The following is a 19,822-nucleotide window of genomic DNA, read 5'->3' as shown; positions in this document are numbered from 1 at the left end:
TTTGGAGGAGCAAAAATTCTACAACTTTGAGGGAAATCATAAAAGATGTAGGAATATAGGGATTAGGATGTCCCCTGCTTAAATTATACATTAAAGCAAAAGCTATATGTATTTAGTTCAATTCTGAGTTCCTTCTTCAAATCTGTTGTTCTATAAAAGCAAGTAATTTTGATAACTTAAAAATTTTTAAGTCTACCTTAGTTATTCTTTTCTATAAATTTTAAGTGGAATTTTAAAAAAACAAATTTTTTTCTCAATCTTTGTTTTCCATGTATATAACTGCAAATCATTTCTGTGCTGATAGCTAACATTTTGCTATGCTAATCTTAATTTTTTTATTGAGAAAATTGGATTTTTCAAGGTTAATTTTCATGTTGTAAATCCATTGTCACCATACTATCTTGTTAAAATGGAAAATAGTATATAATTGGAATAATTACAGTATCTCCAATTCAGAAAAGATTTAGATATTAAAAATGAGAAATAAGTAAAAAAAAATTAATAAAGGACAGCAACGTAGTTGTCATCTTTTCCACAGAAGGATTGCAGAGTTGTCCCCCCAGAGAAGAGGGGAAAGGGCTCAGAAACTTCTTCAGCAATTACAAACTAATTTGAATTTCCTTGTTATGCAGAGAAATAAGGCTATCTTCAGATAGAAATAGGATGGGCCAGTCATGAGCAAAAGTGAAAGATTACTGTTGGATAGACTGAATGTATAATTAATACTCATGAATAATGAAGAGCTTGGAGAAGACTTCAGGGGGTGCAAGAATTATGGAGAACTGTGAGCAGGGATCACAGATGAATCATTCAAGAAGCCTGATAGTTAGTGTAGGTACTTAATAAATGTTTGTTTATTGATGAGAAGAGGTAGGTTTCTGAATTGCACTGTTGGAGGAAGTACCCAAGATACTGTTGTGCTATCTGACCATGATATTTTGACCTCTTCTTTTCCTGTATTAATCCTCTTCTATTTTGATTAGTAATGTTTCTAATACTGCATTACAAGTCCAATAACTACAGAGGGATAATAGGACTAAGAAGGGATTTATGTTTAAAAATTTGGGCCACCAAGTTTGAGATGCCCATTTCAGTCCATCCCTTATTCATTCAGCATCTCTTATTCATAGTTATGTGTCTCACAAAGTAGAACACTGGGATGACTCGTCTTTCTGATTTTAAATCTGGCCTCAGACACTGTTTACTTGTGTGAACTTGGACAAGTCATTTAGCTGTTTGCTTCAGTTTCCTCATCCATAAGATAAGCTGGCAAATCACCGCAGTGTCTCTGCCAAGGAAACCCCAAATAGGATCAAGAAGAGTCGGACACAACTGAAAAATGATTGCGCAAACATTACAGACAAGGCAGTGTGCTTCAAAGAGAGGCAGCAAGATATCAATTTATGCAACAGGATAGTTGAGGTAGACTATAAAAAAGCTCAGCAGGCACTTACAATTAGGTAAGACATGGGAGTGAACCTCTCCTTGGATGTCCACTAGCTTTGTGAGCCCCGGCAAATAGTGATCTGAAAGTATTGGTCGAAATATGGCTCTGTCAAAAGCACATTTTATTCAGATGAATAGGGAAGGTGGGGCAGGTAGTAGCTCTCCCTATATACAGAAAGAACTTCATGGAGACAGGGTGACACAGAAGCTGTGGATCAGTCTCAGAGGAGACATAAATAAATTATGATAGACTGCCAGATTGGAAGGGAGCAAGGGAAGGGTCGTTAGCTTGAAAGGGAGGTGTGATAGGAGAATGGCTGCTTCCTCTGACTCTTCTGCTGGAGTTTTCTCTTCCAGAAACCAGCACACTAAGAATTTCTTGATTTATTTCAGTTAACATTTCATTCTTTTAAATCAGAGGAATCAACATAAGGAAATCCTGTTCTGAATTTCAGTCTCCCCAATAAAGAAGAGCTTGTGGGGTTGGAAATTATAGAATCACTTGATCCTTTCCCCATTATTCCAGTCAATAATGCAAAATTCCCTACCAAAAACATCAATGAGTGTTGCTAGATATTGCTCTCTGCGTGCCTGGAAACAAAGGAAGAGACTTATTAGGAGGTTGCTGGGATATATTAGTGAATGGAGGGAGAGGGAAAGGAAAAGGTAGGGAGGGAGGAAGAGAGAGAAAGAGAAGGGAGGAAGAGAGAGAAAGAGAAGGGAGGAAGGAAGAAAGAAAGAGAGACGGAGAAGAGAGAGGGGAGGAGGAAAGAGCCTGTTCCAGATGTTGCAGCTGGCAATGGGGAATGATTGATGGCATATGCCTAATTAAAAAGTATTGGTTTTGAAGGGCAGTAAGATTGCTTCCCTTGGGGTTCAGTATGGAAAACAATTTTATGTGTCTGGCCTTGAGAAATTATTTACAATTATTTACAATATACAAAATCCGGTATGAAGTGTGGAACCCTGTAAAAGGATTGCTCAGCAATTTTGACATGGAGTACTCCACCCCTGTAGAGTCCTTTGAGAACCACTCCCTCCTTGCTTGCCAGCCCTATGCCTCCCCCAGACTCCTTGGGAGGGAGAGTCTCCGGCTGAGTTTGCATGGTTTTGGATGTTTCAGAAATTACTGACATTCCAAGATGTGGCCGTGGACTTCACCCGGGAGGAATGGGGGCTGCTGGAGCCGGCGCAGAAGGACCTGTTCCGGGATGTGATGCTGGAGAGTTATGAGAACTTTGTGTCCCTGGGTAAGGACAACTATGTAACCTGACCTCCATTCCTGGGGGTGTCGGAAGGGCTGTGCTCCCATGGGGTGTGCACATTCTCTGGGAGAATTCCCGAGCCGAGCCCTTGGATGATGAGGCAGTCCTTGTACCGCTTCATCCCCTATGGGAGCTCTGGCTTGGCTTGGAAACCAAGAGCCTGGCGGTGCTGCTGCCAGCAGCCATAGCTTCCCCACTATCCGTGCGTCCAGGCTAGAGACTCTGCAGTCAATCTCAGGCTATTCGAAGACAGGAAGCCTGCCTGTCCTCTTAGCAGAGAGTGTGTTAAAGTGAATGTGTTTTCTTTGAACCTAAATTGAACCCTTTCCCTACTCGATAGGACCCGAAGCAGAGCAAGTAGTCTTGTGAGGTCCTTCCTGTTACTCCATCTATTTATTCCTTAAAATGAAAGAGACCAAAGTTGGCTCTTGAGATGGTTTTCCCTCCTCAGCACTTTTCAATCATTTCCCCGTGAGCAGGGCTTCCAGATTCCAAAGAAGATGTGATCTCCCAGTTGGAGAAGACAGAAGAACCGGGGCCTCCTGAAGGAGAAGTTGTCCCAGGAAACACTTACACAGGTGAGTGGGTGATGGTTGGCCAAACGTACAGGCGTGCACGCCATGGCCCAGCTACTCAGCCCTCTGCCTCCAGCCCCTGGAGAGGGTGCCCACTGCTCCCATTTCGTATGGTGCCCTCTTTAGCTTGAAGACTTCCTGGTCTCTACCCTCGTTCTCTCCAGTCTAAGAGAAGGAGGTGGTCTTCCTTTTGTTGCAGGGATCCTTCCCTTCTCTCTGTCTTGGGCCCTGTCCTTTCTTGAACTTCCTTAGGATGATTTTTCTCTCTTCTTGTAACCTTCTTTTTACATAGACATAGGTTTGTTCAAAAAAGAAACCTTGATTGTCCTCCATGCTTATTTTGTCTGCCTTGCAGTTCATCTCCATCCGTTGTCAAAACGTACAAGTACAGATGGTTCTCACTTCATCAGTTCAGGAAATTTTGTTCCAATCTTAGTTTCAGCAGTTGTGGAGGTTGGAAATTATAAAATTGGCCTGGTCTCCATTCCCCCTGTCAGAAATATAAATTTTTTAGCCAGAAATTAATGAGTGTTGGGGAATTTTGCTTTGTATCTGCAGGAAAGCAAAGGGAGCAGAGAGGTCTTGATTTGTTGTAATAAATTGCTGGTACTGACAGGATTTGGCCTTGAACTCTCTCAGAGGCCTGTAAGTACCTTGTATCTGTATGGTGCTAGTGCTGCTGTTCCTGCTACCCAGCTTCAAGGATTTATTCCTAAATCTTAATTTTCTTTCCCCTATTTGCAGCATCTCATATTTTTTTAGTAACTAGTGCTGTTATATTTTTGGAACATTGAAGAGAGTTTTCCTTTGGGTACAGATCTCACTTGATATCTTCTGGTGTCCCTTCCAGTGCTGAGGTTCGGTGCTAGTCCCTCTGTCCATTTGCCATAATTTAGGAAAGAATTAGACTTTCTGGATTCTATTCAGAAGGGTGACTAGGGTGGTGAGAGGAGTAGATACCATGGCATCCCAAGACTGGCTGACAGAGGCGGGCTTGCTTAACCTGCGGCAGAGAGGAGTTCATGGATGGCTGTCTCTAGGGAGGTCTGTTGTATGGTAGCAGGGCTTGATCTCTTAAGGAAGCTCAAGGCAGACTCATCTGTCTGCAGGTAGAAAGGTGAAGCTACCTTTGAGAAATGGTCCTTTTTCCTCAATGTTGGCCTTGGAAGGGAAGCAGGATGGGCGCTTGTTGGCAGTGTCTTGGAGCACCTGGAGTGCTGTGGAGTCTTGGTCATGGCCAGCGTATATCCCGACAGCTGGCTCTGTGAAAGTAAATGAGGCTGACCCTCATGGCTCCTTGTCAGGTCTCTCTTAGCACGTGTTCTTACTCAGCCTGGGGGTTTGGCAAGAAGATCCTCAGACTGTCTCTGACTCAGACTTCGTGACAGTCTGATTTCCCTCCTTGGCACTCTCCTATACTAGTTCTGCCTCCTCGTGAAACTTTCACCTTTGTGTTTTTCATTTGTCCTCCAAACCATTTCCCACCAAGTGTTACAGTCTCTCTTCAAGACTCTGTCTTCATTCTTTCTCTAGTCTCTCTTCCGGAAGATCACTCAGGATTAAGACTTCAGTTGTCCCTTCTTTTTTCACTCTACTTTCTTTTCCTTGGTGACTTAATTCCTTCCTGATGTTGATCATGTCTATGCAGATAACTGCCAGATCCATAGATCCTTTCTTAAAATTCCTCTTTAACTTCAGTCTCTCCCACCTTCACTCCCCCTTTCCTCTCTGTCTACCTGTTTTTCTTTTCAGGTATCACTTATTTCAAACTTGAGTAGATCTCCCAAGTAGCAAAACTCTCAGGGGATTCTTTCTTGTTTCAAACTCTTTATCTGTATTTATGTGGTCTCTTCAGGTAGAATGAAAATTCTATGAACTTAGAGATTATTTCCTTTCCTCGTATTGTCTCCTGAATGCCTTGAGAAATCTGGATATTTAATATGTGTTCATTAAATCAGATCAGGAGATAAAGAAGTCATTTATCCTGATGCAGGTACCTTGAGGCTCTTTTTGGATTTGAATAGGCAAACTTAGGGGGGAGAGAAGAGTAGAGAGGCCTTTTGTTGCCGCCTTGAGTCTTGATTTTTAAGAGGAGTGAGGGAAATGTTAGATTTTCAGTAGAGAAATATGATGAATTCAATATTTTAGAAAGATTAATCAGTTTTGTGGAAAGTTAATTGGAAGGAAAAATAACAGGCCTTATTTCTACATTGTGAAAGCCTGGTTTGGGGACAATTCCAGCTTTCCTCAGATCCTTCTTTATCTTGTGATATTTCCCCATTTCTCATCTTCCATCTACACTATAGGCATCTTATCTATCTGCCAGACACACTCAGGGAGTTGTGCTCATGCTCAGTTCTTTCTGTCATAGCCTGAGATTTTAATTATATTTTTGATGATTCTCACAATTACCCCAACTTTGCTCCACAATCAGAAAAATAGCACCCTTCCCTTCCACTGGCAGCAAGAGAACTTATTCTCTTTTCGGCCCATAAAGATAGAGTGTACTGGAAAGTTCTTAAAGAAATGCAGTAGCTAGCTGGTGGTCCTTCATCTGCAGTATTGCCCTTGCCTATTTAAGTACAGTTGCTATGTTATGTATTTCCTTCGTTTTGTCTCCTGTAATCATCCCCAGCTCCTTTAGCCGATCCTTAAATGAGCTGCTTCAGCACTGTGGCTCCCTGCCTTCTTGTCAATGTTCTCCACCTTCCTTGGTTTTCTTCCTAGAATGTCTCCAGCATTAAACGTAGCATCCTAGTCTCTTCTGGCACAGGGGATATTCCCACAAAGCCCTGATCTTCCTTGTGTTGCAAGCCAAATCTCCGCACACAGCGTGCCATTTGGATTGCTGTTGGGTGCTTTTGCAGTGCGCTCAACCTCCCGTCTCTTTTTCCAGTGAGCTCCGTTTTGCACTTGAAAATTCATCTTTTAAGATTGTCCATTCTAGCCTGCAAGGATTCTTCTTTTGATCCTATCATGTAATGTGTTGAATCTCTCTTAGCTTTGTGTCACCTGAAGTTGTGATAGGTATCTGTCTTTTCATGTAAGCCATTATTAAATAGAACAGAGCTTCTGATATATCCTGAGGACACTCCACAAGAGCGGTACTCTCTAGACTTTTAAAATTGTATACCAACTACTCTCTTAAGTAAACAAAAAAACTCTTGAATATGTTCTCTCAAATATAAGTATGATTACTTATATGTAAATTATATGCATGTACTATCAAACTAATATGTCCTGTGCATCCTAAAGCATACATGAAGAAAAATATATAAAGAAATAAAAATAAAAAATACCATTTCAAAGCAATTTTATTAATAATGTTTTTAGGAATATGAGAATTGTGATTGAATATGACTCATTTGTTTTGAAAATCTTTTTTTTAAGCTCTTTGTGTTAAAGCTATTTGATTTGGTTCCAAGTTCAGCAGTCATAGCAGAAAAAGATACTTCATCAGTGATAGAAAAGGAATTCTATTTCAAGTAATTACAAAATGTATAGAATATTTGGAAATCACAGATGTGTAGAATATCTGGAATTTACCAAACACTCCTTAAAGGAATAAAGAATAACTTAAGTGGCCAGAAGTAGTCCCAGTCCAGTAGTAATGACTGGGTTGTGCCAAAATAATAAAAATAAAAATATTACCAAAATTAATTTGTAGACTTAGGGCTATGCTAATTAGACTATTATAAAATAATAGTTTACATAGCAAATTTTATTTAGAGGAAAAAAACTAGAATTTTAAGGGAAATAATGAAAAAAGGTAAGAATGAAGAGGGAATAGAACCTTTTGGACTTCATATTATAAAATAGATCATTTAGTACTGGTTAAAAAAAAATTGGGAGAGGGGGAGGTCAATGGAAAAGACCAATTAAGGAAGACTCAGAAATAATAGAACTAAATCCAGTGTTCAATAGACCCCCCTAAAGTAAATTACCTGGTAATGAACTCTGTAGTTGATGAGAACTGCTGGGAAAACTGGAAAGCAGGCAGGTAGGAATTAAATCGAGAGCAATAACTTACACTATTCCAAAATCAACTCAAAATGTATTTATGACCTGAATATTAAAGATCATAACAAAAATAAATGTATAAGAGAAGATATATTCCCTCCCATGGGTGGGAGATAAATTCATAATCAAACAAAGGTAGATCATATAAAAGAATGCTTTAATTTTTAGTATATATTTTTGATACTACAACTTTGCTAAATTTATTGTTTCAATCAACTTTTAAAATTAATATTCTAGGGCTTTTTAAATAAGTTACATTGTCTTTGAAAAGTGATCATTTTACTATAATAATCCTCCATAATCATCCATTAATACACATGTATGAAGTACCTAAAAAAAAAAAAAAAAAAAAAAAAAAGAAAAGTGATCATTTTGTTTCCTGAACCAGATGTGCTTAGTGAATAGAGTGATGGACCTAGATTCAGAGAGATCTGATTTATGGTTGACTTCAGACTTTTATTAACTTTGTGACTCTGGCTACGTCACTTAACTGCTGCCTGATTGTTTCCTCAACTGTAAAATTGGAGTAACAATCACACCTTCCTCTTAAGGTTGTTGTGAAGATCAAATAAGATAAATATTCAAAAAATACTTAGCACAGTCCTTGGCATGTAGTAGGTGCTTAATAAATCCTTCCCCCTCCCCCCCTTCTTTCATTCCTTCCCTTTCTTTTCTGTCTCTCTTCTTTCCCTACTTCCCTCTTTCTCTCTCTCTGTTTGTTCCCTTTGTTTCTCATTTCTAGGTAAGGACTATGTTCAATAGTAATGGTGATAATGGATGTCTTTGCTTAGCAAAACAAGGGATAGAGATAATTACAAAAGATAAAATAGATAATTTTCTATACTTGAAAATAAAAATCTATTGAAAGAACAAGATTAATGCAATAAAGATTTTTCCCAGTCAAATGGTTGACTGGAAAAATTTTTGAATCAAATATCTTTGATAAAGAGCTGATATTCAAGATAAATGTAGACTACTAACATTAAAAAGAGCTATTTCCCAGTGGATAAGTGGTCATAGGATATAGACAAATATATCTTAAAAGAATTGCAGAATATTGATAACTATATGAAAGAATACTCTAAATCATTAATAATTTGAAAAATGCAAATAATAGAACTTAGATTCCACCCCTTACTCAGGAAGTTGACCAAGATGACAGAGGATAGGGATAGTTATTGTTTGAAAAGTTGTGGAAAGTCAGGCACAGTGATGGATTGTTGATAGAGCCGTGAAACTTCATTTTAGAAAGCAATTTAGAATTTTGCAGAAAAGGTGACAGAGTTTTCACTTCAGACCTAGAGATTCCACTCCTAAGTGTTTACCTAAGATAGAATCAACCGAAAGAAAGGGCCTCTTTCCATCAAAATATTTGTGGTAGCAGAGGACTGATAGATGGCTATTGATTGGGGAATGGATAAACAAATGATGCATGAATATGATTCTGTGCTTTTTGATAAGCATGATGAATACAGAGAAGCATGAGAATTGCTAATATGAACTGATGCAAAAATGAAGTCAGCAGAGCCAGGAAAATGAGATACAATAAACACAACAGTGCATATGGAGAGAGCAAGTGCCACAAAACAATTGCCCTATTGAAATAGAATGTTGCAGGAATCATAAAGACCAATCTTGGCCCCCAAAGAAGATAAATGAGAAGAAACTTCCATAGTTGTGGATCACTACATGTAAAATAAAATTATTTCAATTTATTGATTTGTTTTGCTGAATTTTTTCTAGATTTCCTCTTTTAAATAAAGATCTTTGTTATGACCTTCTGGAAGGGTTGAAGAAGGATAATACCGGAATAAATGTAGGAAATATAAAGCAGAAAGATAAATAGGTACATTGTGCTTCATTGATTGTACTTCTTCATGATGCTTACTTTTTTAGTCCTATTCACCAATTATTCAGAGTTTTTTTAAAAAAATAATTTATTGGTCAAATATGGCTAATAACTTTTTATCTTTTGAGAATTATTCAAAGTTACATCATCTTTTTTTAAACATTGGATTTAGAAGTTCTCAACTGAGACAAAATTTTTACATATAGATATAAAATTTTCATCAGACTTATAAGTATGAAAAAGCAAGAAAGAAAAAGTCCTATTACACAAAGACATCAGAAAACTTTAACATTATATGCAATGTTATAGTACAGATAAGAGACAGTAAGTGCTCTGAAATCTTTAGAAGAAAGGTACTAAGGAAACACAAGTCATCACGAGTTTATATTCTCAATAAATTGAACCCACTCGTGGGTTTTAACATTGTATGCAGTATCCCACACTCACAGTCCCCCACTTTTGCAAAAGAGCTGGGGAGGTGTCTTCTTGAATTCTTAATTTGGGCCATACTTGGTCATTATAATTTCATGCCATCGAATTATGCTTATTTGGTTGTTATTCTTTCCATTTGCATTGTTATAATTCTGAATGTTGTTTTTATAGTTCTGCTTACTTCAATTTGTATCAGTTCATGAGTCTCCCAATGCTTCCTTTTAGTCTTTATTTTTTTATAGCACAGTAATACTCTATTATATTCATCGGTCAGTAAGCATTTGTTACATGCTGACATAGCTACAGATGCTGGTCTGAGCTGGAAGGATTAAAACAAAAAAGGCAGGAATGATCCCTTTCCTAGAGAGACTTAGATTTAATGGCGGGGGGGGGGGGGGGGACAACATGTAATTAGCATGCAAAATTATATACAGAATGGTTATAAGGTAAATTCAGGGAAGGTCTTCTATAGGAAGTTGTACTGGAGTTGTTGCAAAGGAAACCAGGGAAACCAAGGCAGAGATAAAGGGGGAAGAGCTGCCAGTAGGTCACTGTGACTGATTTGTAAAGTGTGTGGAGGAGCGTCAAGATTAGACCAGGATGGGAGGAAAAGACCAGGTCGACAAAAGCTGTAAGTGTAAAATATGTGTTTTTTTCCTTTGTTTCTGGTGATAATATGGACCCATTGGAGCTCATTGGGCAGGAGACTGATGTGATAAGACTTATATTTTAGAACGAACACCTTCATAGATGAGTAAAAAGATGTGTTGGTAGAGAGGGACCTGAGGGAGATAGAGCAGTTAGAAAACTGCTGAAATATTCCAGATGAGAGGGACTGAGAATAGTATGTGAGTGGACAGATGTGGCTCTATCTAAGAGAAATACTGAGATTGGCCATGGATTGACCATGTAAATCAGTGAGAGGAGATTGAGGAGAATAGTGGTATCCTTAATAGGGAAATTAAGAAGAAAAATGGTGTTTGGTGTGTATGTGTAATTTTTTGGAAGGGAGAGGAGAGTTTGGTTTCCAAAGTGTTGAAGTTGAGATTTCTACAGAAGTGATGTCAAACACAGAGAAATGGGACCACTAATCCTTGTGGACTGTGTATTGACTTAATTTTAAAATAGAATGTTAGCTTTGTTTTATTTGGTTTTTATTTTGTAAAGTATTTTTCACTTACATTTTAATTTAGTTCAGGCTTGTCTCCTTTGCCCTTTATGTATCCAGTTTGAATTGCCTGAGTGATATTTGGTGATGAACTACTGCTCAGTAGAGAAATTAAGGCTGGATTTATAAATTTGGGTGCACAGAGATAGTCCCCTGTTAGCTGATGAGATTTTCAAATGAGGTAATTTAGAGGGGAAAAAAATGCCCCATGACATGTATGAGTGATACATGTAATCAATAATATATCTTCCTTGAAAAACTAGCATAATATAATTATATAATGATAATAGTACTTTAATATATATACAATTATAATAGTACAGTCAGTACAATATAATTATAATATGACATAATGTATATAATAATATAGAGATGAAAGTACAATTAATTCTCTTAAAGATTGACATAAGTATTCCCCAAAAGTACAATAATATTGTGCAATGAAAACCACAGGACTTAATGATGGTTAGAGGTACAACATTCAAAAATGTCATCAATGATACATAAAAAAAAAGGAACTTAATAAAAAATGGTACCCAAGTTTTATACATGTTAAATGATAAAGAAATACATAAATAGTACAATTAATAGTGGCTATCCTCAGCCTGACGCTATGTGAGCTGAAGGGCAGAACCTTCATGGGCTTAGGACTTTGGCTGTGGTGGAAGTCGTATAGAGGAGAATTTGGGGGCTGATCTCAGCTCTTGCTGCACTATAAGATCTGATAAATCTTGCATTTTGAAAAAGACCTGACGTTTGCTTGTGGAAGTGGGTTGGAATTACTGAGAAGTTGGGCAGTTTTCTGCCTTCTTGATGTTTCTTGTAGAAGAAATCATGTTTAAACCAACTTGAAATTTGCATTATACTCAGACTGTTCCTTAATATCTCAGTTGTTAAATCATAATTCTCTTTTTGAAACAAATGTTAAGTAGAACTTATCTAGGATGAGAAAATGATCAACAGGGTTGAATGCGGCAGAGAAGTCAAGGAAGCTATATTATATCTGGCAGTGGAGAGATCACTGGTGACTTTGGATGGGGCAGTTTCAGTGAAGTGAGGAGGTGGATAGCCAGATTGCAAAGGGTTTGGAAAGGAAGTGGAGGCAAATTAGACAACTTTTCTAAAAGAGGTTAGCCAAAGGGAAGGATAAGTAGAGGACTCTGATTAGTGGGAATGGTAGGATTAAATGAGGGGTTTTTAAGGATGGAGAAGATGTGAGTGAATTTGTAGGGAGTAGGGAGGGAGAGTTGATAATAGCTCAACATTGAAAGTAAGAGAAAGAAAGCTAGGATAGGATATGTAACACCTGATCATTTGACAAAGTGTGTCAGTATAGTAATGTCAATAAGTATATTAATGATGGAGTAGAATTTGGGAGGGATTGGAAGAAGCATTTGTGGGCAAAAGAGCATCATCATCTATCTCTTCATACATGATCAGAGTAAAGACTGTTAATCCACCACAATGTGTTTATCTATTCCCAAATTGATTTACACCTACTCTGTTAGCTTTTTTTTTTTTTTTTTCTTATCACAAAAAGTAGTATAAAAGTGCTGCTGTATTCTGGTATGTATAGGGCCTGAATTTTGTCACTGATTTCTTAGAGGAAATACTTAGGAAAGGAATGTCTGGGTCAGAGTGTATGTACATTCTAGTAATTTCTTTTGCATAATACACAGATTCATCATTGTGCCAGTTTTTCCATAATCCATTGCATATTGACTTTTCATCTTTTGTCATCTTTATCAGTTTTCTAAGTGAAAACTTAGGACTAAAAAAATTTTTTTTCCCTTTATCCTATTAATGATTTGGAGTATTCCTTCATATGATTGTTTACAATATACACTTATTTTTAAGAAAGGCTTGTTCATGTATTTAAATAATTTATCCATTGGGGCTTGGCTTTTGGTCTTATGTATTTCTTTTAGTTGTCTATATGGATATCACTCCCTTGTTGGACATATTTGATACAAAGGTTTTTTTCCTCCTAGTAAATGACTTCTCTTTTTATTCTCGGGTTAATTTTATTCCTTTCATAGCTTATTGATTTCATATAGTCAGAATAATCTATTTCATCTTTTGTAATTGTCTCTATTTAAGACAATTACAAATTAAGAATTCTCCTTTATTATCAATTGTGAAAGTTTTGTGATATGATTCTCTTAAATTTTTTTTTATGCGATGATCTTTAATCAGATCATGTATTTATTTTGAATTGATTATGAAATGTAGTGTAAGCTGTTGTTCTACACCTGATTTCTGCCAAACCATTTTCTAGTTGCAAAGTGAGTCACAATTAGGTAATTTGTGTTTTTAGATTTACTGAACACTCAGTTATTTGTGTGTCATCTTTATGTAGTCTTTAACATTAATATCCTTTTCTATTTTTTAACCAGTATCAGCAGCTTTTTTTTAATTGCTTTTTTATAAAACAGGCTTAGGTCAAGAAGTGCTGTTTCTTCTTCATTTCCACTTTCCTTATTTTTCTTAAAATTCTAGATCTTTTGTTCCTACAAATGAATTTTGTAATTTTGTTTAAATTTGTAAAGAACGCCATTGATATTTTGGGATAGCACTGAATTTGTAAATTTGATAGTATTTTCAAATTTGTTATTTATGTTGACTTTCTCTCCTTTTCAAAGAATAGTCAATTCATTAATTTTCCTTGTTATTCCATATTTCACCCAATCTCAATAGTTTATAAGTTTTTGGAGTGACTGTCAGATTTAATTTTTAACATTTGCTTCATAATATGACCCATGAAGAGCTTATTCAAGGAATAGAGATGTCACATTATTCATTTTCTTATTGGTCACTTGTTTTCACATTATTAATATTATCTTTTTAGCAATAGTATCTTTAGAGGAATAAATTTTGAAGATATTTGTTTTGTGAGTTTAGTAAAAACTTAATCATTTACTCTGTAAATAAATTTCAATTGAGCATAGACTGCAGTACACTGAATTATATTGATATCAAACAAATGAATGAAAGTATTCTTCCCAGGATGTCCTGTATGTAACATATACCATTTGAAGGTGATGCTGTGTGAGGACACTAATATCAGTGTGCATATTGAATATTTGTAAAGCTTAGTATAAAGAGAAATTTTAATATTTCCCTTCTCAGAAGTGGTGGTGATAAAAGATAAGAGAACTTGCTGCTGACCCAAGAAGGTCTGCGTTCAAATTATGCTTCTGACACATTAGGTCTGGAATGCTAGCTAAGTTATTTAACCTCCCAGGAGCCTTGAAAGCTTTCTGAGACTAGAAGTTACAGAGAAAGGCTTGCGTATCGATTGATAAAAGTTGTATAAGTGTGGGGGTTGAGAGAGTTTTTAATACCAGTGAAATCACGATTCAGCTCCATACTCGGTGGATTGTGTCGAACAACATTTCAGGTGAGTACACCTGATTTTGGAGATCACTGCACTAGGTAATTGTTTCTTAAACTGGCAGGAAGACTTTGAAGATCAGTAGATTTTAGTCATTCAGTGACTTCTACATCTACCTTACTGTGGTCTTGACCATCATGGCCATAGAGATAACATGAAAGATTTCTTCTGATACTTTGGAAAAAAGTCCAGCCAAGTCATCAGTAATGTTTACCTTAACTGTTTTTACTTTGGTCCAAACATAATTTCATCCATGTAAATTGCTTCCCAGAAGGAAAATTATAAGTTCTAGTAGTTACCAATCTGTACTACTAGAACATATAATTTTAGAAAGTTACTTAGGGCACTGAAGTTATGTGTCATTCTGATTTTGAGGCATCTATTCTTTCTACTATGACTCTCATTGGTCTAATATAGTCAGGAAAGAAATTAAGTTAATATTCTAGGATTTTTTTTTTATTAAAGCTTTTTATTTTTAAAGTATATGCATAGATAATTTTCAACACTCTCCCTTGCAAAGCCTTGTGTTCCAAATTTTTTCCTTCAATTCTCCCCTCACCCCTTCCCCTAGAGGACAAGTAATCCAATATATGTTAAACATGTGCAATACTTCTGTATATATTTCCACAAATATCATGTTGTACAAGAAAAATCAGATCAAAAAGGAAAAAAATGATATGTAAATGCTTCTTTACTATAAGTATCCCTTGCTTCAAGTAGAACACAGGTGGTCACGCCCCCACTTGACTTCTCAAGAAGGGTGAAATGCCTCAAGGGGAGATGGGGAGCCAAACTAGACATTGTCAGCAGATTCCCTCTGGGTTGAAGGGTCTTATACCTTACCCAGAGTTCCCCCACTATCTGTGGCTCTCTACAAAAATGCAAGCAAACAATAACAAAAAGAGTGAAAATACTGGGTTGTTATCCACACTCAGTTCCCACAATCTTCCCTCTGGTTGAAGATATTTCAGGATTTTTTCTTGATTAATCCATTCTGACTCTTTCCTTTTCCAGATTTTCAGTAACTCTGCCTTTAATCAAATAACCTTAAAATTTCATCAGGAATTGAAGGAAAGCTTGTTGGTTTATAATTTATAACACCATTCTTCCATTTTTTGGAGAAAGATTATATTTGACCTGAAAAATCAAATTTATCTTTTTGCTTCCCTTGCTTATAATTAAATCTGTATATTTATATGTACATATTTATATACATATAAATATGTATATCTATCTGAGACCAAGATTTCTATTGCCAGGTCTTTTACGGTTCATTAAATCCATGATCAGGATCATGTCATTACAGTACTTGAATCTATTCCAGAAGTAGAAGGACAGTTCTATTTCTGCCTTCATAACCAGATTTTCTTTTTTAAAATCTATTTTTTCTTTTACTTTCCTGCCTTTTTTTTTTTTTAAATAGTAAGATGAATAAAAACACTACTTTTACTCCTAGAGACTTTGGTTTTGCTCAGGACTTCAATAATTCCTTGTGATACTATGTAGGAAATCCCATTAATCCCTTCATGAATCACCAGAATTAGATAGTAATCATCAAGTTTTGACTAGTTTTGCAAATGTGTCATTTTTCAGATTCATTTCCTGGAAGTTAATAGATATCACTATATTTAATATTACTGATAAATAGCCAACTTTATATCCATGAAGAGGAAGTCTGTAACAAATATTTCAGGTCTTTTCTTCCTTGGACACTTAGTGGGTGGTCTTGTGTCATCACCTATTAATCTGTATCATGATAATTTGGGATACAAGGAACTGTGTCAACATCATAGGTCATGGTTCTCATTATTTTGAAAGAGACATATATTGCTTGTTTCCCATCACCAAGGGTCTTTCTTCCCTTTCTTGTGTTCTCAGTCATCTACATTATAACAAGGATACTGCTGAGTTTTTCCAGCATTCGTTTCTTTATTTTCACCTTGAAGCCTTTCCATTTTGCTTTCATCACAGAGCATTGAATATTGACACCCTTTTTTCCCCCAGATTTTCTTCATGAATATAATGTATTTGGAAGACTTCATACTGAAGAGAAACCACTTGAATTTAATGAATGTGGGAAAGCCTTCAACAGTAAAAATGATCTAGATCAAGATCAAAAAATACATACTGGAGGAACACCTTGTAGCTGTAATGACTGTGGGAAAGTCTTCGGTCAGAATCAACACCTAAAAATACATACAATATTTCTTACTGCCAAGAATCCCTTTGAATATAATGAATATGGGGAAACTTTCCTAACTGAACATCAAAGAATTCACACTGAAGATAAACCATATAAGTGTAATTTATGTGTCAAAGTCTTCAGCAGTAAATACTTCTTAGGGCAACATGAGAAAAATCATACTGGAGATGTACTCTATAAATGTAATGAATTTGGAAAAGGCTTTAGAAAGAAAGGAAGCCTATATGAACAGAAGAGAGCTCACTTTGGTGAGAGACCTTACTTAATTAATAAATATGGGAGAGCCTTCACACAGCAGGGAAGCCTAAAAATCCATGAGGTAGTTCATAATGGAAAAAAGTCCTTTGAGTGTAATGAATGTGGTAAAGGCTTCAAGCACCGATCAGTTCTTTTAAGACATCAGACAAGTCATACTGGTGAAAAACCTTATATATGTAACGAATGTGGGAAAGCCTTCAGCCAAAAGGGAAACCTTAAAATGCATAAGATAATTCATTCCAGAAATAAGCCTTTTGAATGTATGGAATGTGGAAAAGGTTTCCGGAATAGCTTTTCCCTTTTACAACATGAGAGAGTTCATACAGGAGAGAAACCCTTTGACTGTAATGAATGTGGGAAAGCTTTTAGTCAAAAGGCAAACCTTAATTCACATAAGAGGATTCATACTGGAGAAAAGCCCTATGTATGCAATGAGTGTGGGAAAGCGTTCAGCCAAAAGGCCAGCCTTAATTCACATAAGAGAATTCATACTGGAGTGAAACCATATTCATGTAGTGAATGTGGAAAGACCTTTAGTCAAAAGGGAAATCTTAAAATGCATATGATAACTCATACTCAGAAGAAGCCCTTTGAATGTATTGAATGTGGAAACAGCTTCAGAAATACTTTTCACCTTTTACAACATGAGAGAATTCATATTGGACAGAAACCCTTTGAATGCAATGAATGTGGGAAAGGCTTCAGACATATTTCAGTGCTTTTGAGGCATTATAGAAGTCACACTGGAGAGAAACCTTACGAGTGTAATGAATGTGGAAAAGCCTTCAGCCAAAAGGGAAACCTTAAAATGCATAAGATAATTCATACTAGAAAGAAGCCCTTTGAGTGTATGGAATGTGGGAAAGGCTTCAGGAATAGTTTTTCCCTTTCACAACATGAGAGAATTCATACTGGAGAGAAACCTTATGTGTGTAACGAATGTGGAAAGGCCTTCAGCCAAAAAACAAACCTTAATTCACATAAAAGGATTCATACAGGAGAAAAAGCGTATTCGTGTGATGAATGTGGGAAAGCTTTTGGAAATAGCTTTTATCTTTTACAACATGAGAGAATCCATACTGGAGAGAAACCCTTTGAATGTATTGAATGTGGGAAAGGTTTCAGGTACATCTCAATCCTTTTGCGACATCAGAGAACTCATACTGGAGAGAAACCTTATGAATGTAATGAATGTGGGAAAGCTTTCAGCCAAAAGGGAAACCTTAAAATGCATAAGATAATTCATTCTAAAAAGAAGCCCTTTGAATGTACAGAATGTGGGAAAGGCTTCAGGAATAGCTTTTCCCTCTTACAGCATGAGAGAATCCATACTGGAGAGAAACCCTATGAATGTAACGAATGTGGAAAAACCTTCAGACAAAAGACAAACCTTAATTCACATAAAAGAATTCATACTGGAGAGAAACCCTATGTATGTAATGAATGTGGGAAAGCATTCAGCCAAAAGGCCAGCCTTAATTCACATAAAAGAATTCATACTGGAGTGAAACCATATTCATGTAATGAATGTGGAAAGGCCTTCAGCCAAAAGGCAAGCCTTAATTCACATAAGAGAATGCATGCTGGAGTAAAACCATATTCATGTAGTGTTTGTGGCAAAGGCTTCAGTAATAACTTTTATCTTTTACAACATGAGAGAATTCATAGTGGAGAGAAACCCTTTGAATGTAACGTATGTGGGAAAGGCTTCAGACACATCTCAGTCCTTTTGAGACATCAGAGAAGCCATACTGGAGAGAAGCCCTATGAATGTAATGAGTGTGGGAAAGCCTTCAGCCAAAAGGGAAATCTTAAAATGCATAAGATAATACATTCTAGAAAGAAGCCCTTTGAATGTATGGAATGTGGGAAAGGCTTCAGGAATAGCTTTTCTCTTTTACAACATGAAAGAATTCATACTGGAGAAAAACCATTTGAATGTAATGAATGTGGGAAAGCTTTCAGCCAAAAGACAAACCTTAATTCACATAAGAGAGTTCATACTGGAGAAAAACCCTATAAATGTATCCATTGTGGGAAAGCCTTCAGCCAAAAGGGAAGCCTTAATAAGCATCACAAAACTTGTAGGGGAGAGAAACACTTTGAATAAAATGAAGGGGCACTAGCCTATAGTCAGAGCTTAAATAATTATAATTCAGTACTTATAGACCCTTAAAATATAGTGAAATTTGAGAAAACCTCACATAGTTCATTGGAAGCATGGGATTCATAATGGGTATAAACCCTGTGATTCAAATGAATGGGAAAACCTTCAGCTGGAAGGGAAAGTAATATACATATTTGAGAAATCTTTTTCATGTAATGAGTGGGATTTAAAAAAAAAAGTTATATAAACTTAAGAAACATGAGACTTAATGCTGGACAAAACATGAATGTACAGAATATGAAAAAGATTTCATGAGGAAAAATAAACATTGTACATCAGAAAATTTATACTGAAGGCAAGGACATAGTGTAATGAATATGAGTAAACTTTCAATAAGTAGAAAGTGAGGATCACAAGAGACTTCATACTGGAGAGAGAAATTCTTTGGATGAAATGAAAGCCTTCAGGCCAAGTCAGACCTTTTTTTTTTTAATATATCATGACATCATTATGGTGGGTAATTTAAAAAAAAAATTGGGAAAGCCTTCATCTAGCAGAAATAACTCACAGAGCATAAGCTAATTCATACTGGTGAGGATCTCCATAAATGTAATGAATAGATCATGCCTCATTCCAGATGCCATGCTGGAATTTAACTGCGCAAATATATAACGGAAAATGCTAGTCACAGAACCTCAAAGTTGGAAAGCATTTTAGAAGCCATCAAGTTCAACCTTCATTTGAAACAAAATTGCCCCTACAACATTTCAGATTACAACTTGGAATTTCTTTTAAGATTTTTAAAAAGGAGAACTTACTGCCTCCCAAGGAAACTGACTCCATTTTTTGGATAGGGCTAATTATTAACAAATTTTTACCCTTTTGACACATTTTTTCCCTTTTAAAGTAACTTCTCCCTATTCCTCCTAGTTTCACCTACAGCTGAAAAAACAAGCTTAATTTCCATGGATGGTACGAAAGATATTTGAAGATAGTTATTATGTCATTCATCTATCACCACTACCCCTGAAGTTTTTTCTTCAGGTGAAACATCTTTAGTTCTTTCCTCTTATCCTTATGAGTTGGTCTTGAAATAAAGGCCCTT

At 36.3% G+C, this 19,822-nt stretch overlaps 1 protein-coding gene across 5 annotated transcripts in view; it reads left to right on the top strand.

Annotated features, from left to right (window-relative positions):
- The window catches only part of LOC100925748 (zinc finger protein 665), a 29,855-nt gene extending 10,548 nt beyond the window's left edge, over positions 1-19,307 (top strand). For all 5 annotated transcript variants that reach the window (XM_023495236.2, XM_012540480.3, XM_023495235.2 and 2 more), the window contains 3 exons: positions 2,570-2,696; positions 3,191-3,289; positions 16,154-19,307. In XM_023495236.2, the coding sequence (XP_023351004.1) occupies positions 2,570-2,696; positions 3,191-3,289; positions 16,154-18,720 (2,793 nt within the window). In that variant the 3' untranslated portion in view covers positions 18,721-19,307. The remainder of the gene's footprint in view (positions 1-2,569; positions 2,697-3,190; positions 3,290-16,153) is intronic.
- Positions 19,308-19,822: the final 515 nt, after the last annotated feature.

This window comes from Sarcophilus harrisii, chromosome 2 (genome assembly GCF_902635505.1).
Source record: "Sarcophilus harrisii chromosome 2, mSarHar1.11, whole genome shotgun sequence".
In the NCBI taxonomy this organism is placed as follows: domain Eukaryota; kingdom Metazoa; phylum Chordata; class Mammalia; order Dasyuromorphia; family Dasyuridae; genus Sarcophilus; species Sarcophilus harrisii.
The sequence above is the reverse complement of the archived record's forward strand: the minus strand, read 5'-3'. Positions and strand labels throughout refer to the sequence as shown.